The 16,704-nt window shown below is 41.7% G+C and overlaps 1 protein-coding gene across 1 annotated transcript; it reads left to right on the top strand.

The window, feature by feature from the left end:
• Nucleotides 1–160: 160 nt before the first annotated feature.
• Nucleotides 161–16,664, top strand: LOC119120359 (RNA polymerase II elongation factor ELL-like). Its single transcript, XM_037247168.1, is given in 13 exon segments — nt 161–1,039; nt 1,257–1,304; nt 8,986–9,113; nt 9,918–10,081; nt 12,449–12,693; nt 13,129–13,253; nt 13,350–13,467; nt 13,543–13,924; nt 13,927–13,989; nt 14,384–14,435; nt 15,155–15,326; nt 15,409–15,453; nt 15,561–16,664. Coding segments are annotated over 13 exon segments (1,797 nt in total). The 5' UTR covers nt 161–895; the 3' UTR covers nt 15,672–16,664.
• Nucleotides 16,665–16,704: the final 40 nt, after the last annotated feature.

The raw sequence follows: 16,704 nt of genomic DNA, 5'->3' as shown, positions 1-16,704 counted from the left end.
TGTGCCCTCAGGTGTGACGCATCTCTCCTGGGAGTCGGTCGATGGGCTCTACCCTACTTCCCGCGAAACAGATGGCGAAGCGCAGACAATGAGTGGATGAGACTGACAAGACAGGTAGAGATGGGGGGGGGGGTCAAGGGTTTTATCTTCCAGATCTCACCTTCTGAAAACCTGCTGGTGAGGCCCGAAGGGATTTGTTTTTTTGATGACCACGAGAGCACGGTGTTTCATATGGATTGTACTTTTAGTTCGGACGTTGATCACTGCCAAATTGCTCATTGTTACATTTTTATTGACTTTAAAAATGTTTGTCTAGTGCATTCCCTGAAAGTAGTAAATGGTTTTCCATTAGGAAAGCTTCATTGAAGGCTTATGCAGTATGTGACGTTTTTCTGCCACCTGCTCTTGCTTCTTTGACCCACAGTAACCTCCTCCTTTTACGTACTTTCATTCAGGCGTGGCTTAAGAATTTAACTAAATAGGCTTATACTTGTCAGACTCACCTGCTTTTGCTGCCGCTGCTGTCACTCGTGTGTTTTCACTTAGTGATATACAAAAACTCGGTTTGTAGCATCTGTAGTGTACAAATGAATGGCGATTTGATTTTATGCATTTTGGATCACGGGTTCATTCTTAAAACTCAAATCGGATGAAAAGCATGTAATAAAACGACTTGCATTAAATATTTAAATTGATTTGCTCCCAATGAATTAGAATAAAACGATTACTGGCCCTTGTCAGCAAAGCAATTAAAAGAGCGAGGCGAGTGCATCAACCGACGTCGTCATCATAGCCCCGCCCACTTTGTAACGTAGGCTGACGTCACCTGGTTTGAGCGTTACTTGGGAAAGACTGCATTAATTCGCCGAGCGGACTCCGAAAGGGAGAGCCAGTGATGGCTTCGCTCGGGCAGGACCGACGTTACGGGCTGTCGTGCGGGAAAAACAGCAATAGTAAACTCGGACCCAACCGGACACTTTACCACGTCAAGCTCACCGACACCGCCATTCGAGCGCTGGAGGCTTACCAGAACCTCAAGGTACCTGTGGCGCGTGCATACCGAACACACGCACACTTGTCACAAGTTGTTTTCCTGGCTTTATTATCTTAATTGCTACCTTTTTATCTCAAAATATGTTTGTGTCATCCGTCAGCACTATGCGCTTAACTTTACAAGCGAGACGCGCCTAATGAGAGACCATCATCGTATACACGCGCTTGTTTAAATGTTATTTTTTTCTCTCTCTTTCACTCAGACTGATTTACCAAGTGAGCCGACTATCTGTTTCGAGGGCAGTCAAGGGGTAAGGACATGTTAATTTCTATTTAAAAAAAAAAAAAAATCTCCAAACCAAGTAATATTTTCGTACTTCATTTTACCACATTGGGGGGGAATAAATTACAACTTTTAATTTTAATTTATTTGTTTATGTACCATTCATATACATTTTGAAAAACCCCATCTATTTTATAAAGTATGATGTCAAACTGAAGGCCCGGGGGCCAGATCTGGCCGACCATGTCATTTAATGTGGCCTTCGAAAGCAGATCAAGCGTGTCAACACACTGCTTGCTAAACTCAAAAATGTAAAGTTGTCATATGTAATAAATAATAACTATGATATATTGATCGCAGCACCCGCAGACGGATTATTATATGGGATCTTACCGCATATCTGAGTTTGCCATCTCCGATTAAAAAATCGTATTATTATTAATCAAGTAGATTTTGCCTCCATAATGTTTTTTGTTGTTTATTTTACTGTATTTGTCCATGAGATGACCTTGTACTTTATTTTAATTAGTAGTTTAATAATATTGTTTGATATTGTACGAAAAAATGACAATGATCGATGCTTCCTCCCCGTCAGCAAAAAACAATGCCCTCACTACATTTTAAAATATGATCAAGGCCATTTTTTTTCCGCTATTGTGTAGCTGCAAAGTAGACTTTGGCATATATTGTATGTGCTGTAATGATCCATAATGGGGGGTTATGCTTACAGCACATAGGAAGCTTGCAGGTTATTGGGTCAGGCTAGGTACTGTGGAGTGACAGGGAGTGAGTGACACACACACAAACCTTCACATTCTGAGTCACAAATGCAGTGAGGAGCATTCATGTGTCAAGCGAAAAGCCCCCCCCCATGACGCACATTGGTCGCATTGCTTCGTGGGAAGTTAATGTTGCTCACGGCGGGTGTTTACGCTTGGTTAGAAACTTTTTTTTTTTTTTTTTTTTAAGAGGGGGAGGAAGAAGAGGGAGGGTTTCCAATAATCCAGAATCTGCAGCAAGCACCACTAGATCATATCTGTGTTTGTGTGTAGACTGTGTGTCGTCAGGGATAGCTACAGTTTTGACCTCAGGGAATGTTTTACTTTTCAGTAATTACACAGGTTGGTGGGAAATAGCTGCAGCTTGCCAATGTTCCTGTCTGGACATGACTGGTAACTAGTTGTGTCTACATGCCCCAATGTTATTAATATCATTAAACACTTTCATAATATTTATTGGTGTAGTTGTGTGCAGACCCGAGAGTGAACTCAACTCAGAACAAGCAGCAGTTTGGCAAAGTGATCAAATCTTGATTAAAAAGAGGCTTTAAGGTGTTTAATGCTAGCTACCCAATTAAAATGTCGCATTAAACATCAGACATTTGCATATTCTGTATGTAAATTAAACATCACTTTTTTTTAACTTTAAGTCTACTAGCTTGATGCTAACATAATAGTAAAGTTGTCACAAACGGTGCAGCAAAACATGTAGACAGTATGTGAAAGTAGTTACAGACCTACTTATTTATCCTCCTTAAAAAACGACTAATGTTACTGCAGTTCATGGCTCCATGTACAAGTTTTTTCAGATTTTTTTTCATGTATGACTTACCTGGATGCACCACGATTGGACACCTGTTTGATGTAAATGCTCGTGGTGTTTTTTATCTGTAGTTTCCCTCCTTTGTTATTGTGATGGAAACTGGATGACGGAAATTTCTACACAGTCATTAACCAAATGAATGTTTAGAGGTAATTAGGAGCCATAATACTCTGCATGACAGTGTCAGCTCTCTCTGTCTTGACTGACTCAAACGTGCATGCTTTTGTGTTAGTAGGCGGCAGAGGAGCGTATTAGCAGAGTCGATAACAATGCTCTCGTCTGTGTTTGTTAAGACCTAATGCTAGTTTTGGACGAGTAATACAACCTGTTGCAGTGCATGGTCCAGTCGTAAAGTCAACAAATAACCAGTTTCATTTTGCCTTTGCGTGTTTTGAAGTGTTTGCTTCTTGTTTTTGTGCTCAACGTTTTAAAGGCATGAGTTATTCATTTCCCGCAACACCCCCCAGCCCATTGTACAGCGCTCTTTAGCCTGGCAAGATCAGCTGAAATCCCCTGGGGGAACCATGTGTGTGTATGTGTGTGTGTTTCCTTGCCTCTCATTTGAATAACAAGGAGCAAGGGAATGCGGCCTGTGTTTTGTCACCCACAATGAATTGACTTCCTCATCCTAATGCATTACAGTCAGTACAGATGCAATGGACTGGACTCCGTCCTGGAGGGTTCTTTTTCATAGGCTTGAGCACCATGGTTTAAAGAAAAAAAAAAAAAACACTGCTGTGCATGTAACAGAGCAGAAGCTAACATTTTTGGCTCAAAGTTATGCAAGTGGAATAAAGTTTAGATTTCTTTTCCTTAGCTGATGATAGCTGATGGTTACAGGAAGTGCTGAATAATCAAAGTGGCTGGAAGCAGCAGAAGGCAAAACCACAACAAATTCTATTGTCCCCCTGAGGGGAACTTGAATGTTACACTCCATTTCTTTGTACAGTATTTGAACATGTCACATGCCTAATGGATCCTGTGAGCATGCAAGTGGAGTGAATTTGGGGTTTAAGGATTCCCTGCTCTTGGAGAAAACTGGCATTCCACCAACAAGTCAGTGACCACTGAGATGGTGGAAAAATGACTTCTGTGTGTGATCAAGCAGTTCATCTTGGCTTACAAGAATCGCGTCCCGTTTAATTCCCTCATGTGAAAATCCAGGGTGCTGGCTCAGGAGGTATAAAAGGCTGCTTGTTTCCCTGCCACACACACGTGTCAAAGTATGTGTCGAGCCGGCCTTGCTTGGGGGCCACACGGGGGTGGTTGGGGGTTGCGCTGACCCACAATTTGTTGAAGTTGACAGTCTGGCCTCGAGCACCTGCCAGAGACAAATTCTTCTTGGCATCGGTTTTGGGGAAATCTCAAGGACGCTTCCCGACTTCTTCTCCCCTGCAGCATTGGAGCTTGTGGCTTTGTCTCTGTAAAACTGCAAATGAAAGTGATTACAAGCTCAGTCTTGATGACATGCGCCGTCTCCCGCCGGAGGCATTCGCATTAATCACCCAGCATGTGAATCTGAGCAAGCGACACCAGCCGCGGACCCAACCGACTGAAATATTATATTAAAAATAAGTCCATAATAAAATAGAGATAAACAATTAGTCATGCAAAACTGGGTCAAATTAACTCAAGCTACTTTACTGTGGTAGCTGGGAAGTAACATGATAAAAAATTACACAATCACTATGCTGTTTTAAAAACTGCATACTCTGGATTGTGTCACAATCTTGGAATTTTTTACTTTATCTGGAAAAAGTTTTTGTATTATAAAGCTTAAAACCTTTTTATTTTTAGGCCTGCCTCATACCGAGTAGCATGACTGAATACGACTACGAACTTGTATTCTTTACAGTGATGGGAAAATGAAGCTTCATATGTGCGTTATGAACCAGTTGTATTTTTTGACTCCTCTAGATGGCACTGTTTGAATAAAAGCGTTTAAGAAATGGCAAGTCAGTGTACGTTCACCCCGATGTTCAACTAATACTGCCATCTTGAGGAGTCAAAATATATTCCAACTGGTTTGTGAAGCAAATTCGAAGCTTCATTTCAATGACTAATTCTTTTGTAACCATTGTTGACTTTTTGTGAAATTAGTCAGATTTTACTGAGCAGCCAAGGCAGAGATATGCATACCACTTTCCTATATCACAATAATTTAAATTTCTACGTGAATCAGCACTTTATTACTATAAATGCTGTGACATCATCACGCTAAACACCAAAAGCCAAGGAAAATGAAAAGCACACGTGCAGTTTTGACTATTTGGAATATTTTTCCAGAAATGTTTGGTCACATTCCAAATGTTAAAACTTCAGGGTCATTGCAGTGAAAATGTATTTTTTATCTGTGTGTGATAGTTCCACTGTTAAATTACTACAAATTTTTCACACAAACAAACACTGCCACCTTTTTGTACAGTTTGGTAAAAACCAGCTAAGCTAGCAAAATGCGTGATGACCCTACAAGGGTCAAGGGAGAGGCTATGCTCAGCCCAAAATGGCAACTAGTAGTCCTGGGAACAAATGTTCTCTTTTGTTGGGCTGAGACGAGGAGTTTATTTGCCAGCGGCGAGGATGAGGAGGCAGCCAGGCTGTCTGGTGTGTGTGTTTTTTTTATGACCTGCTTTTTCTTGTGTGTCACTGAGAGCTCATCCTTTTGCCTTGCTCCTCCTCGGCCTTGCGACTGGCAGAAATGTTGATTACACCCTAGCAAGAAAAGCTCAGCCTCCAGTTGCTCACGCTGGATTAACACACGCAGTCACACGTGGGGCGCGTTTATTGTGAATCCAGCCGAGGGTGGCTCGCCTCCCGCTGCTAACAGACAGCGGTGGTGGCGACAAGTTTCTCTCCCACCTCCTTTCTCCTCCCTCCCCCCCCCCCCCCCCCCCCCCCCCCCCCCCCCCCCCCCATCGAACCAGAGAGGCGAGGCAGTGCCACGGCTCTGGAGTCCAGGAGGCCGGAACAAAAGACGGCCTGTTTTCAGAAGGCCATTACTCAGGCTGCAGAGGATATGGAAACAATAGGCTGCATGAGTTCTACACCCCGACACCACATTCAACTAAAAGCTCGCAGGAAACTTAAGCCCGGTGCACCGACAGCAGTCTCTCACAGTTTTTGTTCCATCAACTTTATAGTTTGATAACGCCAGGAAAAGGAGCCTTTTCCTGTCCAGTACGCCAAGACATTTCTGATGACTGACTGAGATTGAAACCAATACCGTTTCTGTAGAAATAAAGATTTCCTCACGGCTCATTCCATTGAAATTTATGTCCGCATATAATCAGAATACTCATTTTTAGATTTTTGCCCTTCGACGTGCCCACTTCATTTGGAAGATGAGTAACTTTCATAAATAATTCTTTCTGCCTGATGTTGCTGCTCATGTAATGCTTCCAACCCAGGAAAGGATGGAAATGGATTAGCTGTGTCCACTGTTTTTAGCGCCTAGTTAAAGTGGAGCGGCAACACATGTTTTGTAAGGGGCTTGTGCCAGAAACAATCTTCTGATCCGTAGATCTTTGGAGAACGTTATGTCACTGTGGAAGTTTTTAACACTTCGAAGGTCGCAGAAGACGACGTAGGAGTAAAAGTGTCGGAAATGACTTGGGAAAAAAAACATCATTTCACTTAGCAGAGTTCAACAGTGATCAAGTTGCGCCAGCAAGCCACATGAGACTATTCTGCCGACCAGCGCCAAGTCTCCTCCACGTCCTTACAAAAGGGTCACAATGTTTATCTCGAGAGCTTGATTACTCTAAATGGGGGAAAAGGAAGTCTATCAAAAACCAAAATAGTGTCATTTGTATGATTATTATCAGTCAAACCCTGGGGCCAACCAACCAGTGGACTGTGACCAAAAATTTTACTAGCATTAAAATGACAACAAATAGCAGACTATAATAATAACATGTTGTCCAATCAGCATTTTTTTTTTTTTAAATGTTGAATGTGAAAGATTCTAGTGAAGGCTATGTGACCCATATTCAAATGGCTTTCATCTAATTGTGTGAACTCCTCTTGTAAACATTTCCACTACAGAATAGTGGTGCTCTGAATGCTAGGCCAGATTGTGGTCGGACGATTAACGTGAAGTACATGATGGGCACATGCCTTTCATCCATCACAAAAAACGACCTCCCGCAGCTCATATTTTGCAGCCTGAGTGTGAAGTGTAGCATCCCCTCCCACTTTCCTTAACGCTGCAGGTTACAGACCTAACCAGTCACTGTATCATAAAATGATTTTCTGCACTCTCAAGTTGAAACAATATGTTTTTGTAATTGTTGTGGCGGTTAAAAAAAAAATAAATAAAATAAAGGTCCATAAAATCCCCGTTCATACTAAACTGCAAAATTGAGTGAAAATGAAAATTACGTAATTACGCCTGTAGTTAGTCATGGTAAAGAAAAAAACCAGCACAGTGATTTGTTTCAACTGATCACTGCAGATTATTATAGCACATTAATGCCATTTCCAGAATTAACATTTTTGTGTGTAATCCCACTAACAAGCAAAAAGTGCTGAATGTAACCTCCGTGGCGGTCATAAGTGGGGATGAGGTTTGACGGCTCAAGACAAAATCATCATGGTCTAATTAATTACTTCTTGAGGTTGACCCGGACCCTAAGTCAAATAAATTAAAAATAACATTGCGCTTCGACCAGCGGTGTCAAACTCACGCATTGTACTCAGTTTCTTTCGGAGGGCCGTTATGACTGTCAACGCCTAGCTTTGGGATCAGAATCTAGTAAAAAAAAAAAATAGAAAATGAATGGTAATAAAAATTGCTAGCAATATTTGTAGTTTTCAAAAGTGAAGAAAATTTTCATTTTCGTATTGACACATAAAGTCAATGCACAGTTTGTCTTCGCGGGCCACATAAAATGATGTGAGGGCCGTATCTGGCCCCCGGGCCTTGGGTTTGATACGGATGGTTTAGCCACAATTCTTGTCTAGCGTCGACGTGTCTATCCGCACTCTCTTCACCGCCTCTCCAAATAAATCACGTGCGGCCATGTGCTCCCAGTTAGAGAGGCTGGCTGGTTTTTTAACAAGGCCAGCACAGTTTTATAGCTGAGTGGAGATCGGACTGCTGTCCTCCTATGAAATGGCATTTTTCCACACCGCATATTTTTGCTCTAACTACCACCCACACATTTTTTAAATTCCTTTTTTTTTTCTAATAGGGAAGTTTTACAATAGTTATTCACAAACCTTTGGTGTGCCAGTAAGATGACCTTTGCACAACTGCCTAATGCCTTATGAACGTTTGCAATGTGTTTAGCTCTTGTGCTTTTACTCTGCGCCAATATAAACAACAGCACCAAAGATTAGTCAGACGCTTCCCTCGCATGTTTTCTCTCGGAAAGCAAGATCGTACATTTCAGAGACCGTTTTACTATCATGATGGAGTATTTGTTAGCACTTTTTTAGTTATTCCTTCAGGTCAACAATTTTTTTTAGGCTTATTTAAAGGTTAAGTCTGATGTCTTAAATTCAGTGATAAAGGTAAAAAGAAAAAAGAAATGTACTCAAAGTAGGATAGCCACCGTAAAAGCAACACAATGATGATACACTTGTTTTTAAATCTTAGGAATCAAAGGACATCAGATCTTGACCGGTTGTGGTGAACCTTCATGTTCTGTTCAGTTTGTGTGCACCGTGTACTCTGACTAATTGCTTGTGAAAGTGAATCAATCACAAAATGCAGACGTAACAGTGGTTCAGTAACAAATGTTTTCTGACCTCTGTCTCTTAAAAAACACATCCGGGATTAACCCTATACACAAGCTTAGTACAGTGTATGGCAGAGATAAATAGTACACAGTTCTAAAGTGTTATGTCACATGCTGAGATGAGCCACCTGTGAGTCAACTTTCATAGGAAACCACATGAAATTTGATTGAAAGACTTGCAAAATCCTGCAAGTCAAGACTTGTGCAGCTGGCTGATAAGAATGAAGTGAAGCTCACAAACGCTGAGTCGGCTTGTTCTGAACAGACTTTGTGTTATTGTTAGCTTTTCCAACAGACCTTGCATGTATAGGTGGCTTTTGTTTTCAAGTCACCGAATTTAGCTTTTCTCCCTCCTTTCCTTTCCAGTACATTAAGCTCCCAGCTCCCACAGCAGAATCGCCAAATGCGCTTCGGGTCTTCTCCTTCTATTTATCCAGCGACTGTAAAGACCAGCCGCAGGCCAGCTTTGACTGCATCCATCAGTATGTTTCAAGGTAGGAAGCCGAAGAAATGCAGGGAGTACTTTCAAGGTTGAACACGGTCAGAAAATGTTTTTAAATTATTTAAATTATTTATTTTTTACTTTATTTATTGTATTTTTATTTGATTTTTGTTTTTACCATCCCTGTCCAAAACACTTCCCATGTATCTTAATAACATGTCTCTGACATCCTTATATGTCCAAAAATATAAATAATTGAAAATTGTAGCACACTTATCACATGACATTTCTTGTCTTGCAGAAATAAGCCCATTTTCAGTTTCTAGTCTTGTTTGTCATTTTCTAATAAGTATGAAGAGGAAGGAAACAAGCACCTCTATTTGTTTAGGGAAGAGCGAAATTCAATCTCTCTTCTTTTATTCAGCGTTTTTAACACGTCCTATCTCGTATGCTCGCTTTGGCCCCACCAGTGAGTTGATATTTCCAAGAGAAAGTGTGCAGTCATGCGTGCAAATGAAGCAGCCCAGCCATTTCACGTGTGACGCATGACTTTTGTCCTAGAAGAATTTTGCAAAGCAACTGTTTGAAGCCAGGTTCGACCGAGCTAAGCTGGAGGTTTTCCACAGGCCGTATCCTGCCATGAACCTTTTGTCTTGATACCACGTAGCACACCGGGCTATATCCAGTCTGTGACATAACCACGGCCATCTTGGCCAGCTCCAGCTTCAAACCGCACTGTTGCCCTGAAGTCTATGTCGGTACGCCGCTGTGCTCACTGGGCTTTGTCTTGACGGCGTTGACAGCTTAAAGCTCCTACAGCTCAGCGGCTTTCTTTCGGTCTCGTTGGTTTTTGCAGTGACGGCCGCGAGCAGCTGGAAGGGCAAGGAGTCATCCAGGACAAGATCACCGTGTGCGCCACCGAGGACTCCTACCAGATGACACGCGAGAGGATGTCTCAAGTCGAGAAGGATAGCTGGAGCCGTTCGGCCATTGAGATAAAACCCGGAGCCACGCATCCCAGTGAGTGTTCACCTCAAATGACTCACAACCCAAATGTCATTTTGGGCCTCAGTGTTTTTATATGACTGTGAAGGGACTTGCCTCACAGACACACATATCCTCCAGTGGTGACAGTTGGACTCAAGAACATTTCATTTAGTGCCAGGATTTTCTATAGGAAAATAGTTATAAAATGCAAAAGCCATCTTGGAATGGATTGCATTCAATTTTATTTCCTTCAGCAGCTGGGTGATGGTCGGCTTCATAGTTCCAGCTTCCAATCTTGGCTCAGGGCCTCGTGTGTGGAGTTTGCATGCTCTCTCCATGTGCTTTTTGCAGCTACATTCCATTTTAGGTTCATTGAAGGCTGAATTGTTTATAGATTGTTTATCATACATGTGCCCTGTGATTGGCTGGCAGTCAGCCTGGGATAGGCGCTAACTCAACCATGATTTTAATAGTGGATATGGATAGATGTTTTATGAAAATGGGATTCACCAAATTCCCAACTTGGCCGTTCTTAATGGTTTCTACTGGAAAATCCCAAAGATTACAGACCATCAAAACCTCCACCGATGCTACGCAGTGCTATGTTACGCTTAGCTTAGCTATGCTACGGTGCACATCGATGCCCCTGCGACCTTTAGGGATTTTAATTCTTGCTCAATGCCAGTGAATATTTTCGACATATTTTGCATAGGATGTCAAATGTTATGACTACAAACATTTTATTAGTGCTCAGTTAGTCAAAATGTTATCTGTTTTTAGTATTTCACTTATCAGTGAGCACATGTCTGCGGTGTGATATCAGTTTTCCAGCATATTTTTTTTTTTCCTTCCAATTGCTTGCCAGTGAAATTCCATTGACGATAGCATCTGGCTTTTGAAAGAAAAAAGACACACTTGCCCAGAGTGACATTTGAAGAGTGCGTCTTTAAACTATTGTTGCAGATGCAAAAATCCAAACGTCCAAAAAGTTATTCCCTCTTATTTTTATTTGATAGGCCCATAACTCCCAGTAATGTTTTTTACGTACATCAGGAGGGAAAAAGTAAGCAATGGGATTGCTCACATCTGAAGACACATTGACGTTTTATATCAGATGGTACGAATCATGAGCATCGTGCATCATAAATTAAACGTGCAGTTATGCACTTGCCAGCTTCTTTCTTCTCTTTTATTTCTCCACTTCAACCCTCGCTGCAGTTACGCAATTTTCTTTCCTGGCAGGACTATCAGACCCCCGCGTGGTGCCGAGCTCCAGACTCTTGCTCAAACTGGTTGCTTTTGACCACACTTGGCCTTTGTAGATTGTGTATCAACTTTTTTTTAAGGTGAAGATGATAGCTGTGCTCTTGTAGCTTCAGGACCTTCTCTTAAACAACCTGAAGAAGAGGTCATATAATCGTCCGTAGGCCTCATTGTTTCATTCTTCCCTTAAGTTTTGCAAATGTGATTTATGTCTGACTTTGCAGATAACATAGCACATACGGTGACCTTCCAAGTACAGCTTCATGCGTAATAGGATTAGCAAGTGGAGATAGCTCCTACCCGTCCGTGCCCTACGAGCTGTCTGCTGAAGCGATCAGTTTCACCTGGAAGACAAATGGCTTGCGTGCACTTTGGAGGCTAATAGCTGCATTTTGTTTTTGGGGTGAAGTCGTCATGGAGACAGTGCGGCTAAATACGATTATCAGGTAGTTTTTAGAATTTCCTCTGCCTTATTTATCTGCTCCTATGGGCATATTGAAAAATGTGTACTGGATATTATTTGTGCCACTTTTCTTTGTTCGCCAAAAATGTTCATAATTAAAATATGAATATAAAGAAAGTGCATGTCGTGGGTAAACAACATCTCCATAGCCTTTGTGTTAGTTGAATAAAGACATTTTATTTTGCCTGAAATGGTCCTATTTAGTTTAGAAGAAAAAGTGATAGCTACTGTGCGGTGACTTTCTGTCTTCACCGTGAAGTAATAAAATATTAGTGTTAATTTTGATTCATATTTGAGATCATTTGAGTAATTAGCTGCAAAATAAATCCTGAATTGGAAGTTGTTCTGCGGAACTTTAACAGCCAAACACAATTCTGGATGATGGGTCACTTATGACTGATTTGAATGTCACTAGAAATCACAGAAATACCATTCCAGAGTGCCATTGTCAAATTTTTATTAACTGTACTGGCAATGTTTTTTGGAACCGCCATCACGCTTGAGGACTATAAAAAGCTTGATTTGATTAGAGCTGCTAACCTTTTTATACACGATGGAAGCTTAGCTGAGGTTGACCTCGAAATCCTCGACAAACATGTCACCACGTCATTGCAAGTTCTACATCCATTTTTATATTGTTACCATCACACCATTTTGCCTTTTCTATTGGTCAGGTAAAAGCGTCAAGATCCATAAGAGGCCGCCCATTGTGTCCGCATCGGACGGCAGCTTCTGTAAACCTCCTGCGCCTAGCCGCTGGAGCGGCAGCATGGCCTCGGTCCACCAGAAGCCCCTCAGGGAGCGCATCATTCATCTACTGGCTCTCAAGTCCTACAGGAAGCCGGAGCTCCTGCTGTGGCTGGAGAGAGAACGGGTCGGTCCCAAGGACAAGGCAGAGCTCGGAGCTATATTGGAAGAGGTATGAGGAAGAGCATATGCTCATCGGACACTTCATTAGGTACACCTGCAACCGGATTGGATCAACTCATTTCTTATTCTAAATTGTTTTGACTGTTCTGTTCATGATAAGTTTGTTGTTTTGTTAGCTGAAAGAGAAATGATGGCATTCATACATGTTTTTACAGACTTGTGTGTTTGCATGCACGTAATTGGGTCAATGCGACTTATCTCTGCTGACGTGTTTGTTTTGGGAACAGGACAATTTGTCTGCAGTTTGTAGTAGATCATTTTAACCTCAGAAACAGAGTCTTATAGTTTTAATTCTGCCTGTGGAAGAAATCCAAAATTACTCATCAGATTGAGTACAAGTGTATTGCTTATGACAACAGTGGATGAGTGTGAAGGATAAATAAGATGAAAATGGAGGTTTGTTTAATGGTCGCTTGTATTTCAGGTGGCAAAAGTGAACCCCAAAGATAGCAGCTACCTCCTGAAAGACGACTTCTACAAGTACGTGCGGCGAGACTGGCCTGGCTACAGCGAGGAGGAGCGACAACTTGCTAGCAGGTTGTTGTTGAGGTGTGTTTGACGTGCGGACAAAAGAATTGCAGCTGTTCTCCCATGTGACTCTCTCATGTTTATTTTCCTCCATCTTTTGTTCCTGTCTGTTTTCAGGAAGTCGCAACCCCCCGCGCACGGCCACTCGAGGAATCCTCAAGCCGATGAATCTATCGGGAAACCATCCGGGGATAGAATGCCGCTGCAGCACAGTCTGACAAAAAACCCACTAGTGGTGAGAAGTCAAAGCTTGGGTTTGATTTCATCACTTGTAGATTATCTCAATCATGCATCTGTGTTGGTCTTCCAGAAACGCCCCGTGCTTACGCACAGTCTACAACCTCTTGCAGCAAAGAGACAAAGGCAAAATGATCACAGGACGCCGCAGCAGCCAGTCACCAACGGACTTTTAAACAATAAGGGAGCACCTGTCGCCGAGCCTCTTAGTTTCCACGCCAAACCTGATTTCCAAAGGACTAATCATACTTTAGGGAGCTATGTTGGAGACCACCAGCACGCTTCCCTTTTAGCGCTTAACGTATCAAGCACCGCAGACATACCGGTGACTGATCAGCACAGAACCAAAGCGACGAGCCCCGAGCCACCTCGGGCTGAGTCGGTCTGCGCTCAACAGCAACAGAAGAAGAAAAAATCCAAAAAGCATAAAGACAAGGAGCGGGAAAAGTTGAAAGACCACCAGGACAAAGGTGGTCAGAGGACAGTCCGGATCTCAAGCACGACCAGGACAAACTTGGAAGTAAGGCTTTTTTATTTGATTACATTTCAAAGGTCATAATCAGACTGTCAATCAAAACTCTCGCAATTTACCCCCACCACTGAGGTCCCGAATCAACATAGGTAGCCGCCCAGCACACTTAGCCGACATAATCTCCTAAGCATAGGTGTGTTTGCACCCCTAAGCTCCCTCTCTCTGGAGTGTTGGGCCTGTTATGTTCCCGACTCACTCAACAACAGCTCTTGAGCTCCCTAAAGCGACGCCTCCCCTGATGCCTCCCACCTCTGAACTCGTCTACGTCTCCTAGATGGACGTGTTAAAGTGTTATGCCCTGCGGGGTTACTTGACTGACTCATGCTGGTAATATCTTAATCTATTATGTGTTGTTGTTTTTTTTGTTTTTTGTTTTTTTTAGATTGTGACATTACTAATGACATTGACTTGGTGGAGAAACCGGATTATGTGAGGTAAGTTTGAACATGTTGTGATTTCTTACATTTGACTGAAACTTCCCATATCCATGATGAGTATTACATTTCCACTAATAGTCAGCAGATGTGCTGAGGCATGTAATAACTATTTTTTTAAACAATCTTGCAAGTACAGTATATTTTAATTTCTATGAAATGAAACTGAAGTTTAGGTGACACCTTTGGAAGACTAAAGAGTGGCGTATGATACAACAATGTGGAGCAAGCATGTTGGAGGTGTGGTTTACTGTAGTCTAAGTTTAAAACCAGCAATGGACGCAGAGAAGCAATTCTGTCCCATAGTTAGTCGTTTTAAAGAAAAATAAAGTGTCCGATTTGGTAAATTTTCAAATTACAATTGTGTTCAACGTTAGGTTATATCTGTTGGCATAATCATATGAGGCGTTCTTTTGTATTTTGGATGGAAGACATTTTACATTAATGTGTAATATATGTTGGGTTTTTTTTAACCCTTACATTGTTTATAGTATTTTATTTTTGTTAGCTCTGTCCTAATACGTTGCAGTTTACTGGAGCAGGATTTAAAATATATGTTAGTCAAAGGCCGCCATCTTGTGGCACAAAATAGAATCGCAGCATTCTGAAGTGCAGTAAAAACGTCACAAATGAAATAATTTTAACCGGAGTGGCGTTCTGTGACTATTTGTCTGATTTTACAATTTTTGCCACACACTAAATCAGATGTCTATTTACAGCGCCTATGTCAGGATCACAAGCGTAGAACAACGTCAGCGGTACCAGGAGGATTTCAACGCGGAGTACGACGAGTATAAAGATCTGCACACCCGAATCGCCACCATCACTCACATGTTTGTTCAGCTCGAGTCCAAGATCAAAAGCATGTCGCCCGGCACTAAAGAACACAAGGTGCATGACTTCATCTGCTTTGTTGATGGATTTTATGGCTGCCATACGAGAACTTACTTAAATTGTGTTCTACTTTTAACAGGTGATGGAAGATCAAATTTTAGAAAAATACAACAAGTATCGAAAAGTAAGAAACATTAATCCAGATCGGATCTAGAATACTTGGTAGTTATTCGCATTTAGGATGTTCAGTTATTTCTGTCCAGTCTAAATTTTTGTCGATTGTGTGCACAGAAATTCCCGGGTTACCAGGAAGAGAAGAAGCGCTGTGAATATCTGCACCAGAAACTGTCGTTCATCAAGCAGCTCATCGTGGACTACGACGTCTCTCAGGGCTCCTCGTAGCGCCGGCTCTCCCTTTGCGTTGGATTTGTGCAACGGAGGGATTTTCATGAACAATGTTAGGTCCACGAGCATTTTTTTTTTCCAATTTTCTCTCACAGGTGTCCAAGAAGAAATATGTTCGACTCAGCAAAAACAGCCACCAGGAACACTGGAAGCTATGTTAATGGTAACCAGAAGCGCCTGTTCGATTTATCAATACACATTACAGTTGCCTCCTTTGAAATGTTCCACGAAAGCCTTCCGGTCTGCTGCTTTGCTAGTGCCTCTTATCTCTTCTGCTCTTTTTACATTTTCTTTTTTTTTTTTGGACGATACACTAAAGCAAAATGTTATATTTGTATAGTTACAAGCCCTTCATCTCTATCAACTCTACTGTTTAATTGCAGCGGGTTTATTTTTATGCCCCCCGAAATGCACTTGTTTAATTCAAGGGCCGTGGAACTTTTTCAGCTTTGTATAAAGTCCTCCATCTTAAATTCATGAAAATATATGATGCAAAGATCAAATGTTGTTTATTATTATGTTCTGTGCATTTGTCATTTTATTATTTCCCTTCTGGGGTTTAATTTGTAGAAAGGCATGGCAGGCCGGATTAAATGCTAGGGATCCCCTACCGCTAAACAAAAGCATTTATTGAGCGCACTTTCACATAATTGACTGCTGGTGGAATATCTCAGGCGGCATGATTAAACCTCCGTCCAATGATGTGGAACAAAGTATTTCTCTCTGATCTGCTAATGTATTTATTTTAAGACCATTTTACGTCCTCTTGCAGGCCTGTGTAGATTATAAATCACATGATATTTGCGAAGAACTGAGAGGGCGAGCTGAATAACCTTTTCGCCTTATGTAACTCAAAGTGACTAGTCCCCTTTAACATTGCCTACATCTCCGGTTCTACCATAAACGGCACTAACACAGACTTGAGGTGGGAATTCTGCTTTTGGAGCACCGGTGTGGAATAATAAAGGCAGTGTCTGACCAGTGTTTCACACATCACACCATACAGTGCATCTCAATAAATTAGAATATT

The sequence above is a fragment of the Syngnathus acus genome, chromosome 3, assembly GCF_901709675.1.
Source record: "Syngnathus acus chromosome 3, fSynAcu1.2, whole genome shotgun sequence".
NCBI classification, from domain to species: Eukaryota; Metazoa; Chordata; class Actinopteri; order Syngnathiformes; family Syngnathidae; genus Syngnathus; species Syngnathus acus.
The sequence above is the reverse complement of the archived record's forward strand: the minus strand, read 5'-3'. Positions and strand labels throughout refer to the sequence as shown.